The sequence below is a fragment of the Ptychodera flava genome, chromosome 13 (genome assembly GCF_041260155.1).
Source record: "Ptychodera flava strain L36383 chromosome 13, AS_Pfla_20210202, whole genome shotgun sequence".
NCBI classification, from domain to species: Eukaryota; Metazoa; Hemichordata; class Enteropneusta; family Ptychoderidae; genus Ptychodera; species Ptychodera flava.
Genome location: NC_091940.1, coordinates 34,646,767 through 34,659,064, shown reverse-complemented (window position 1 = coordinate 34,659,064; position 12,298 = coordinate 34,646,767). Strand labels below are relative to the sequence as shown.

The 12,298-nt window shown below is 35.6% G+C and overlaps 2 protein-coding genes across 5 annotated transcripts in view; one reads left to right on the top strand and one right to left on the bottom strand.

The window, feature by feature from the left end:
* Positions 1-12,298, bottom strand: part of LOC139148262 (neural-cadherin-like) — an 81,309-nt gene that overhangs the window by 38,715 nt on the left and 30,296 nt on the right. For 2 of the 4 annotated variants that reach the window (XM_070719609.1, XM_070719611.1), the window contains exons 15-16: positions 11,561-11,864; positions 10,714-10,728 (exon numbers count right to left, since the gene is read on the bottom strand). In XM_070719609.1, the coding sequence (XP_070575710.1) occupies positions 10,714-10,728; positions 11,561-11,864 (319 nt within the window). The remainder of the gene's footprint in view (positions 1-10,713; positions 10,729-11,560; positions 11,865-12,298) is intronic. The other 2 variants (XM_070719613.1, XM_070719610.1) reach the window with 1 other exon arrangement.
* Positions 320-7,730, top strand: LOC139148264 (uncharacterized). The gene is made up of 6 exons (XM_070719616.1): positions 320-612; positions 1,839-2,077; positions 2,504-2,578; positions 3,167-3,280; positions 6,197-6,322; positions 7,506-7,730. The coding sequence occupies exons 1-6, from the start codon at positions 432-434 to the stop codon at positions 7,602-7,604; spliced, it is 834 nt and encodes a 277-aa protein (XP_070575717.1). The 5' UTR covers positions 320-431; the 3' UTR covers positions 7,605-7,730.

Sequence of the window (12,298 nt, the reverse complement as noted above, 5' to 3'; positions counted from 1 at the left end):
TTTTGCAAAGCGCGTGGCAACGTCCAATGATACGAAGTGTTATATGTGTGTAGGGACCGTGATGTGTGTACTATGAACTTTGACTTGCAAAAATGTAAACAAAAACTCTGCTCAAGTTATCAACTCTACACTTTATTTGGAATTTCCTGAACTAGTCATAAAATTTTTGGTCCAGTCAGAATATATAAGTTTCCCCCGTCTTGTACATGTAGGAGACATGTCACGACATCCAATTTTTTAACATATCACAATAAATGTTCTAGCCTGTGCAGTACGGTGCTTGCAGGCGGGACGCGACCACAGCATAGCCGGCCAGATCCCATGGATCGTTCGCTGCAAACTGATTCGCTGACGGAGTTTTGCAGACAACGTCGTCAATAGGCCCAACCGTAAAGTTAAAGTACGGTCCACAGGTTAACGTCTGTTATTTCATGATGAATAACCGACCGTCTACAAGTTTATCAGGACTGGCAGGGCCTAGTAGCCACAAACATCGGTCACGACCTCTGCCGGAAAGTCAAAAGGTTCAGAAAGAAATGCATTGCGCAACAGGTAGCAGCATGAGTCCAACTTTTCCCGACATTGGGCCTACACATAAAAGGATACGACAAGGTTAGTGTATTTTCTTCACTTATAGCATTGTGATCACTTCTATTATTGTGATATGTTTTCTTGGTAGGGACTGTTCAGTTTTTTTGGCGGGGGGGGGGTCGATAGATTGAGTCGGTCACCCTGTTTTTGATGTTGGTAGGCCTAATTGGTAGAGGCCAGTGTCACCTTGTTTTAGGGGGATAGTTAGTGTCGTTTTGAAGTACAACATTGGCTCATACATCCCTAATATACATCGTACTAGCAACAAATTTCATAATTCAATTGCATTTTTCGGCATGCCCTTTTGGTGTGTAACTTTAATATATTAAACATATTTTTCAGCATAAACACACACACACACACATATATATATATATAGAGAGAGAGAGAGAGAGAGAGAGAGAGAGAGAGAGACCAAAAGTGTTCTGAGACACAAAGTGTATCCCCAGTCACACTTTTCAACATGCCCTTCAGGCGCATAACTTTAACCCTTTGAATGATGTAATTTTTTCCACCAAAATTTTAGTGCAACATTTTACCACATTTTAAAGAATTTTTCTTTCATTTTTAAAATAGTTTTGACCGAATGGACTTCACATCTTATAGGCTACACTTTACTATCAAAATTTTGGCAAAAATCTTGAAAAAATTGACTCAGGTATAAAGGCGACAAAAGTTGACTTTGGCACTCAAAGGGTTAATATAAGAGAAATAAATCTGAGATATCAAGATGTTTGCAAATTGATGTCCTCATGGGAAATTACAGTGCTCAATGCCAAGCAGAGCGTTTTGGATAATAACACAGATTACTCTGAGTACAAAAGTGATGAAATCTGTTTGTTAAGTTTCATGCATATATGAAGTTATACTGCACCTTTTTGCTTTACCATTGTCTTGGGGGTCACCTGTTTTCAGAAATTGTAATAGGGGGAGTCACCCTGTTTTCAAATGTTTAAAAGGATTGGGGGTCAGCCACTTTTTTATGTCCACAAAAAATATTCCACTGCTCCCCAGGCCAAAGAAACTGACCAGTCCCTTATAGTATTATATCTGACCATAAATCCAAGAAAGTTCATGTCTATGCAAGTTATCTCAATATTTATTTAGTAGCTGGAATAGCAATATCATACAGTATGTTTATATTGTTATAAGTATTACTTTGGGGCAAACATATTTTTTATTAAAGTTATTGTCAAAATATCAGGAAAGGGTTATGTAGGACACAATCTGCTTTTTAATATTTCCAGACATGACAGCAGTTGCCTCCAGTCAGAGTTCAGGTCCTACCATACCCACAATGATATCAATCCAAAATAGTTTAAAATCAATGAACAAGAAAATGGAAGAACAAGGGAAAAAAATTGATGTGATGATACGGGAACAGAGTGAGATGAAGAAAATGATTGGAGCACTGCGGTCAACTATAAGCAAACTAAACAAGAGACACATACGGGATTTCAAAATAAGTAAAGGAACACCAGAATATGTAAGTATTGATATGACACCCTATCACTTCAGTGCAAAAATAGAAAATACTGTAATGTTTTGTGTTGAATGGAGGCACAGTCTTCAGTATGTTACTTCTAAGACTTAAGTTTATTCAAGTGATTATCATTAAGTTATAGATACGTGATGTCAGTGAATCTCATGTATATTAAATACGTCGTCTTGAATATTGAAAAGTGTGATTTGCTGAGTAATCACATCATGATAAATACATTAAAAACACAAAGACCTTTTGTCATCTTCTTCTGGTTCTTAATTGAGCCATAAGAAACTGTGTAAACATACAATTTAATCTCCATGATTTACATGAAAAATGAAAACAATTTTAAAGTGAAAAATTCTCACGGTAAGTCTATTTAAGTCTCTCAAACTATGTGTAAAACATTTTTTTTTAATTTCTCAACAGAATGCCATTGTCCCATCACTTGCAAAACTATACTTGACAACACCTTCCAGGACTGTGCCAAGGCAAAAGATATTGGTGAGTTAACATAGAATAAATAGAAAATGGCTCTAAACATGAATAATTCCTGTGGCTGAACTGTAGAATTTTTAGAGGCCAACTATCTGTCCCCAAAGCGCGTTCTACTACTACACCTTAAATTCCATATATGGTAAAGGGGCGAGGCTTAGCAGGCTACCCCGTGACACCTGTAGCTGTCAATCCTCCATATTTTATATGTCAAAGAACATTGTAGTGGTCTATGCTGCTGAGGATGCCATGGCTGGTCATCTGGAGGGGCCCTTTTTAAAAAGCGGCCATCCGCGCAAAATCTGTGATTGGCTATGAAAAAAACAGGTGACCAAATACCTTTAAGTTACTTTTGTTAAATTAAAAAAAAAAATGGTTTGTGTAACTAACATTTTTATTTGAAAGCTATATACAGGCAATAATTGTTAAGATTTGTATCAATTACCGGTATCTACAGTGAAGACCTTTGAGTACCAATATGGTTTGGTGCAGCTCCAATGTTTTACTGGGCAAAATTGGATGACTACAAAGTGAAATTGGGATAAAACTCATAACCTAAAAATGTAAAAATACTGTATATTCATGTTCAAATTACAGGATATGCTGCAGGATGCAGTACCAGATCTTACAAGTACAATGGCTATTCTACAAAAATTAATATCATTTTGTAAAATAAAGATTGGTGAATGGAGGCAAGAGGAAGCAAGGAAGGTAAATTGATAACTTTTTAAAACATTAAAGAGGCACTCCCACTTGGTAACATTTTGAAAATACATTTTTTTAATGCCAACGGTCAATATTTGATGTGGCGACTACACTTCAAATTTCAAAGTATACTTTCATATATGAATGCATAAATACAGTTTCCGATATCTCAGTGCTGGACTATACATATAACTCCTTATTGTCGTACACACTCAACAAATGAGATTCCCACAGCAGGGATCCCAGATATCATATAATCCCTCATTAAAAATTTAGACAAAGCAAAGCACAATTTTTTTGTAGCAAACAAGGTATCTGTATGCTAAATATCAAAGAAATACAATCTAAGTTCCTGACTTTTTAGTTTTTTACCATTTTCACTTTTTTTTGGGTTCATTTGCATAATTTTATAGCAGGTAAACTAATCTAAACAGATTCCCAATTTACAGTTCATAATATATCTACATACCGAATAGTAACATGATACACCCGGCTGTTCATAAGTAATTTGAGTGGACAGACAGACAGACTGACAGACATACATACATACATACAGACATACATACATACATGGTACATACATACATACATACATACATACATACATACATACATACATACACACACATACATACATACATACATACATACATACATACATACATACACAAATACATACTTTTTTCCAACCTATAGCTCCCCATTGTCATTATACATTCATATAGACAAATGGGAGTTACAAATGGTATAAATATAAAGTGGATCTCTACTGTTCACTTTTTATAAATTCAATAGTTTCAGTAGACTGGTTAAATCTTTTGTTGGTTTTTAGCTCCTCTATCAGTGACACAGAGCTTATCAATTAAATAGGCTGATTCTCCACCATAATCCGTCTTCCATCAATTATCCGTTAACGATTGATTTCTTCTTTAAAACTTCATGTCAAATTGCTAAATGGCATTTGATATCCGGTTTACCATGGGTCATCTCAGTTAATTTGATCAAATCCTGGTAAAATTTGCATATTTGTATTTTTTGGGTGTTTTTATCATTTTTGGTCAAATCAATAAAAACTTCTTAGAAATGCAAGTAAGACAGCTTTGATGTATGGGATATAGGTCCTTATAGGGATGACCTATTTCAGAATTATTCAAATTGTGCATCAATATACTTATTTGTATTTAAGGCAATTTTTAGCTCATATTTGGTTTTGTACTGGTATATAAATACCAAAAAGAGCTTATATGATGAGTCGTGGTGGCGTCTGTATGTCTGTATATTTGTGGGTATGTATGTGCGTATGTATGACCGTCACACACAAAGGCTCCCATACCGCCAGAGATACCATCTCAGTATTTGGTGTACAGGTACTAGATGCAGGGGTTGAGATGTGAATTTGTTCAAATGAACTCATAAGTGTTAAAAATATGCAAATGAGGTAAGAGAAAGTGAAATCCTGCAAATGAGCAGGAGTGATGGCATGCCAGTAAGAAACAGGCCAACTCCACTATCTTAAGTCATTTCCTGTCATTGTTTAACTGTTACATATTACCCTTTCAGGCCTGACTTTCTGGTAACTTACCAGAGCTACCCCTATATATAGGGGTTTAGGCCTGAAAGGGTTAACAGACCTGCTCAAACCATAGACAGTAGAGGGGGGGAGGGGGAAAGACCGTCTAAACTTAACCTAAGAGGGGCTTGTTTCTGCTATGCATGTTGCTAAAGTTGATCTCCAGGACCTAAAGTTTCAGACCTAATTACTTTTGTCATTCTTGTTTTTCTGGTTTAAATATTTCTTGTTGTTTTTCTGGTTTTACTGTGCAGAAATCATTGTCATAACATAAACATAGAATTTTCCTCAACTGAACAGACAGAAACAACATTTATTATTGACCATTGGTAACCCATACTGGTATATACCAATTCTGATCAAATTTGAGCGACACCGTATAATTGTGGTATTTTGTCAATAATCTGGTCCAAAAATTTATTTCACCAAAATTGATTTTCTGACAGCTTTGATATTTGGTATACAGATTCATAGGGATGATCAAAATGACATGGTAATGTATTAAAACCATGATAAAACCTGCAATTTTGTATTATTAGGATAATTTTTGCAAATTTTGGTCAAAACAATTGTTTATAAAAAACAGCTCATATGATAACTTTGATATTAAGTATATAGTGTTCTACAGATGAACTTTATGTGTGATATACCGAAATTAAGATCAAATATGTGCTGTTTTATTTTCGTGGTAATTTTGCCAACTTATTGTTATACTTTGTTGTATTAAACTCTTGTCAAAATATTTGTTTCGCAAGAACTACTTGTCTGATAGGTGTGATATTTGGTATATACAGATTTGTGTAGGTTTGCTTATTAATGATGTATTGAAATAATGCTGAAATCTGCAATTTTCATTTTTGGTAACAAAAATTGTTTCTCAAAAATGCTTGTCTGATAGCTTTGACATTTCGTATAAGGGTTCGTAGGGGTAATTTTAATATAATATAATGAAATTGTGATGAAATCTGCGATTTTGTATTTGTGGAAAATTTTTGACATTTTTTTGTCAATTTGTTTCTCAAAAAACTACTCGTCAAAAATAGTTATTCTTAACATAACACAACAGAGCTGTATTGACTGTTAGGTCGCCTTCTCTCATTTAGAAATTCAATTGTTTTTTCTAATAATAGACAACATTATGTGGCAATCAGATAGGACTGGGAGATTCTATAATCCTTACACAGAATGTAATGAAACACCAATGACAACATGTGTTTTCAATATTTAAAAACTTGGAGAGTGAGCGTTATCAAAAATAAGAAATTTAAAAAGTACAAAGTACAGTCCCCCCTAATTTTTCTACCGTTACAGATACTATATTCAGCATCAAATAAAATATCATTTTATTTTAGATTCTATGTGTAGAAGAAACAAAACAAAAATACAAGAAGATGACAACCGAAGAATTAACAGCCGACTTATGTAGCAATAAGATGGCTGTACCAACTACCAGGATACAAACTTGCGTTGCATTACTGGTGAGGGTTATATTATTTTTAGAGGTTATTAATGATGTTAATATACTTGGTATTTGCTTGTAGATATAAAACCTCTGGGGTGGAAATTATCATATTTGGCGGGAAATAATCACTGAACAATAGTGAGGTAATTATTTCACCCAAATGTGCTAATTTTCATTCCAGAGGTCTTATATGAATAAGCAAATACCAAAGCGCACTGATAATAACCTTGTTATAATATGCTAAAGTTAAATACAAATGGAAAATGTTGTTATTTACAACCAAAGTTGGAACAGAGGCCCATGAGCCTCACACAAACTCTAAAAAGAATATTCAGAATAAGCCCGATTACACTTCAAACTTGAAGAATTCTAATTGAAAAACCGCTAAAAAGATCTTTCTTAGAAAATGATGTTGTTGTTTCATTGCCGTTGCTGCTTATACAAACTTTTCATTCATGAATTCATCGAACTGCACCAGACTAAAACAACAATTTCAAGCCGTAAGACTTGTTCGACATTACAGTGCGTTTAGCTCTTAAAAGTATACTGTCACCTGTTCCAATTTTGCCACAACCATAGAAAAGAGAAAATCTGACCAATCACAGAATTAAAGCATGTGGCTGCTTTTTAAAAAAAACGCCCTACCATGGGCATTTTGAATACCAATGAACGCCCCTCTGGCCATGTATGGGTATATTTAAATTACAGGTGACTGTATACCTTTAAACTGGAGTTTGAAATTTGCGCAAGCTCTAAAATGACACGCAGCGAGCATGTCTTCTTTTTGAGAATATAAACCCAGGCTCGAGCCAATTAGATTGCCAGATTCCAGCTAAGCATATTATAATCTTTGATATTAGTGGTTATGAAAAAAAAATACATGGGTCGCCAATACTCACCTTTTATACATTCAACATTTTGGTTTACAACTTAACAACATGTCACCCCTAGGTTACATGCAAAATATGCTGTGTTTTGTTTAATTCACTGGACTGCTTCATGTTATGCCGTGCGCCATGCATGACCGAATGTCATGGTCTTATGTACAGACATTTGACTTTTAATTCAAAAATAAACTTTCTGCACCTTTGGACACAGGATTACGTTTTAATTGAAAATCAACAATAAATGTATATTTACTTTGACAAGCTTTTGTAAATTCATCATTAATATATATGTATATATTTTTTGTCACCCAGAGGAAATTTCAAAGAGAAGAGGCACCAGACAGGAAAGGATTCTGGTCTGCTTTTCAAACTTGGTACGAAGCTGTTGCAGGAAACTTGATCTACAAGTAGTCCTTCGAAACGACACAATTCAACAATATAGCAGTACAGATGATGAAAGTGATGACTTGAGCAACAGTTACAATTCTCAGACACAGCTCTGTTAGATATAAATTGAAAGTTTACTTGTATAATCTTTAGCATAGATAGTTTAAAGTTTGCCAAAATCATTTTTAGAGGTCACGTGGTTTGGCGGCCATATTGGATTTAAGTTAATCTTTAAAAATCCTGAAAAATCTTCCCTTCCAGAACAAACACACTGATTGAACTGGAACTTTTCTCATATCATCCTTCATGTAGGTACTATCAAGCTTGCAAGTCATTTGGATCGGTGACGTGGTTTGGCGGCCATATCAGCTTTTATGAAAATTGAAACTTTTAAAGTAATCGCATTTGCATAAAAAATTATCATTCAAAGTTTTGTTTATAACATTTGTAGACTGTATGGCAAGACTCTTTCATGCCACATTTCAAGGTCAGAGGCACATCATTTTTTAGAAGATTTTAAAAACATTATTTTTCATATTTTTCAATAACCTTTGACCTGCTCTATACCTCTGCAGCAAAACTATCTGGCCTATACCATAGTGCGAGAGGGATGCTCTCAATTGAATAATGTCAGGTATATTGACCAAAGGATAATAATAGTAGGAATTTTTTTTGACAAAATGTCATGTGACCTCGGTGACCTCTGACCTCATATTTACCTTTGCATAAGTTAAATCACAAGTTCTACACCTTTACCGTAATAATCAGTAGTGAAAGGCTCTCATTGCTCCATATCCTGTACCTCATTAATAATGCGCATTCCTCATTTGCGCAAACAAATACAACTACAAGTCTGATTCTGGTATACATGGAGAAAGTTTGGAACAAGTTTTATTGCAAAAATCATCAAGAGCCCCACACAACCTTCGACCTCGATTCATAAATGTTCCTATAAATTAATATCAGTAACCAAAAGTGCGACACCATTTTAATTTAATTGTTTCTAGTACCCATCAGCATTGGAGTGTTATCATTGAGTGTCATCATTATCATTCTTGCACCTTTTGCCAGTGTTTGCAAGTGCTTGGGCCCCGCCAACGCTGCTTGCAGCTTTAATTCTTTGCATGTTTTTGTTAATGTTTGTGAATGTTCAAATAAAACTGTTTGCCAAAAAGAAGTATGCTTTGTCTATGCGTATTTTTAAACAAATCAAACACACATGCAAACATAAATCCATGGTATTTATTTATCATTTATTTAGGAACCATTTAGGTCATTTCCAATGTGGAGACACTAAAAAGACACACTCGCACATTTTTCTTGGGTGTACCATTATAAAAAACACAATCAAGTATGCTGCAGTGATGAGTCAAACATGCAGCATAAATGCCCTGTCAGGTATGCTACAAGTTTGTCTTATCAGACCTGCAGCATACCTGCCCTGTCAGGTATGCTGCATGATTGTCTCATCAGACCTGCAGCATACCTGCCCGGTCAGATATGCTGCATGTTTGTCTCATCAGACATGCCGCATATCTGACAGGGCAGGTATGCTGCATGTTTGTCTCATCAGACATGCAGCATATCTGACCGAGCAGGTATGCTGCATGATTGTCTCATCAGACCTGCAGCATACCTGCCCTGTCAGGTATGCTGCATGTTTGTCTTATCAGACATGCAGCATACCTGACAGGACAGGTATGCTGCAGGTCTGATAAGACAATCATGCAGCATACCTGCTCGGCCAGATATGCTGCACATATGTGACAGACCTGTTACAGTCAAATCCTGCCACAGGTCTGTCAGTCTTTAGCTGTGTAGTTGAAAATAAACTAGCCTCTAGATCATGTTACTCAGGTTCTATTGTAGCAACTAGTCTCAAGATCATGGTCACACCACAATATAACAACTTGATCGAAAATAATTAGTTCAAAATCAAAACACATCATGAGAATATTGGGTTAGTCTTGTTAGTTTTCATGCTCCACATATGTGCAAATACATTCACCACTGTTTTCTCCAGGTTTCTCTGGGGGGGAAAGTCACAAGCTGCTTGAAAATGTAGGGGGATTTGGTTCTGATTGAGGGGGACTAAATGAGTTATAAAAATTTCACTTTTGCGAATTATACCAGGTCCTTTTTTCATGGCAAATTTAAGTTTTAGCATTGATCAAATATCAAATCATAGACACTCCTATTTCTTTCATTTTTTTCTCACAGTAAATGTTGAATAACTTTGAAGCATACACAGATCATTTGCACTTCATTCAGTGTAGTTCAACAATTTTGTTATCCGGGGACAAACACTTGTCGATAGTCTTTCAGCTGTATCCCATCCTTCTGCAGATAGGAAGCTGGTATCACTTTACTATGGCTACATAAAGTGGATTATATCAACTGTGTGATGTTACATGACAGACAGTAATCATGAAAGTGGAATGCTACTATAAAACCTTCTCTTTAAATCATAATCTGAAACCTCTGTGCAAAAGGGTGATACGTCACAACTTTGTTGTTATTGAGGGAGGATTTTGATTAGATTGGTGGATTTGCGCAATCGCATGTCCCGGAGAAAACACTGATTCACAGGTACTGTTGATTCCCTTACAAAAATATCTCAATATCATGGGATGCGGGGGTTCCACATACGATCCCCATACTATAGTAAAAGACTTTAAGTTAAACATTGGAACAACTGTTGACCATAATCCAACTGTATGATAGGATACAAGAGAGCTTTTGTCCTGAAGAACTCCTACAGGATATTTTTGTAAGGGCTACTCACAGTACATGTACATCTTTACAGGAAACAGAACCAGATAAACTTATTTATGATGTTAAGAAATTGACAGCTCAAGGCAAAGGGCTGCCTCAAGAAACAGGCAAAAAGTGTATCTACACATCTACGAGACAATATTCTTCATCTGGAATGTACTGGTAGGAAAGAAAAATTCATCTACAACAAATCTGTATGTAAGAGTTAGTACAGAAAACTGTGCTGATCTGTGAAGAAAATTTTATCTTTTAAGAGAAGGGCTAGATCTAGGGGAGGTGCAGTCTGTAACACATGCTGTAATTAAAAGTTAACTGGTGAAACACATATAACCCATGTAAAATGTTGATCACAACTCACCCGCCCTTAATGGTGCTGAAACAAAAGCAATGTTTTATTATTATCAAAAAAGAATTACAATGGAGATAAAATGTTACAGAAGTAAAACGTTTGCTTGCTTTAAATTTATTCAGATAGTGAAGTTGAATCACAAGGGTATAATATGATTGAGAGAGGACAATATTTGAGTTGACAAACACTCTGTCTTGGACGGCTACTTTTGCCAGCTTTATTGGTCAGAGCCCTAAAGATACTGAAAAGAGTTGTAGATAAATTATACCTTCAACTCTACCTACAGACATTACGGTTAAAAAAATGTGGTTAAATAGAAATATTTGATGGTTCCATGGCGGGTCTAATACATTGTGTCTCCAAACATATGGTAGGAAGAGAGTTTATTTGACACTTTTACAATGTGAAAAAAGTAAACAGTTAAATATAAAACTTTCATTATAAGTTGAATGGATATTAATCTGGCCATTAATGTACTGATTTAATGATATGAAAGCTAGTTAGTTGCCAAGTTTTTAACTTCATTTACATAATTTTTGAACTAGCATAGCCGTATAAGTAAAATCCTGACGAATTACACACAACTGTCATCAGTTTTGCAACTTGTAGAATACCAGATTAAACTTTTTCTATATCTAAAATTTAAATACTTGCTGTCCACAGGATGGACGTACCAGACCACATGACACTGTGCCAAAGTGAACCTTTCGTTTGACAAAAAAGTAAAAGTGTCATGATTTCAAATTTAAATGTGGTCATGGGGAAATGTTATGAGAACAGAGATACTTTGGGTTTTTTGGACAAGCTACCTAATTAGAAACTGTAATCAGTAAGACTGGAAGCAATCAACACTTACCAGCCTCAGAATGTTCTGGTACACTTCCAACGTATGGTTCATCCGGGAAATGTGGCGCATTGTCATTGATATCCCGGAGGTTCACAATGACATCTGCAAATCCAGACAAACCATTGCCTCCCTCGTCTGTTGCCACAGCCTGCAAGTACCATACTTGTTGTCGCTCACGATCCAGCGGTTCCATTGCGTCAATCACACCAGTCACTGAATTTATCCTGAATTCTTTATCAGCACCTTGTCCTTGTAAACTGTACACAATGTCCTGATCTTCACTAGGATCTAAGTCAGGGTCATAAGCAGTCACCTAAACAGACAAAATCACCACATTAGTCTAATATTTTGCTTGTGGGGATGGTGAAGGGATTTCAAAAATGAAGAACAATGTTCAAGAAGACAACATAAACTAAAAATGTGGCTCTCTATGGAAGGGAAACATGGTTGGAGCAAAGTCAGCAAGTTGAGAGAAAAAGGCATCATGTACCGTAATGGGGCTGTTCACAATTGATGTCATTGTTATCTCATTATATTTGTCTGCATTTTTAGATTACGCTTTTGAAAACTATGCAAATAAGAATGATGAAAAGTACACCTTGGCAGGCAACTGTTAGTATAACAATGAATACTACAAGATATATTCACAGCGCCGAGTACAAGTTGCAAAAACAGCCACGCATGCAACATTGATTAACTTTGTCCACATTTCAAGAAGCAGTGTCCGATGTAGCGTTCATATAGCTA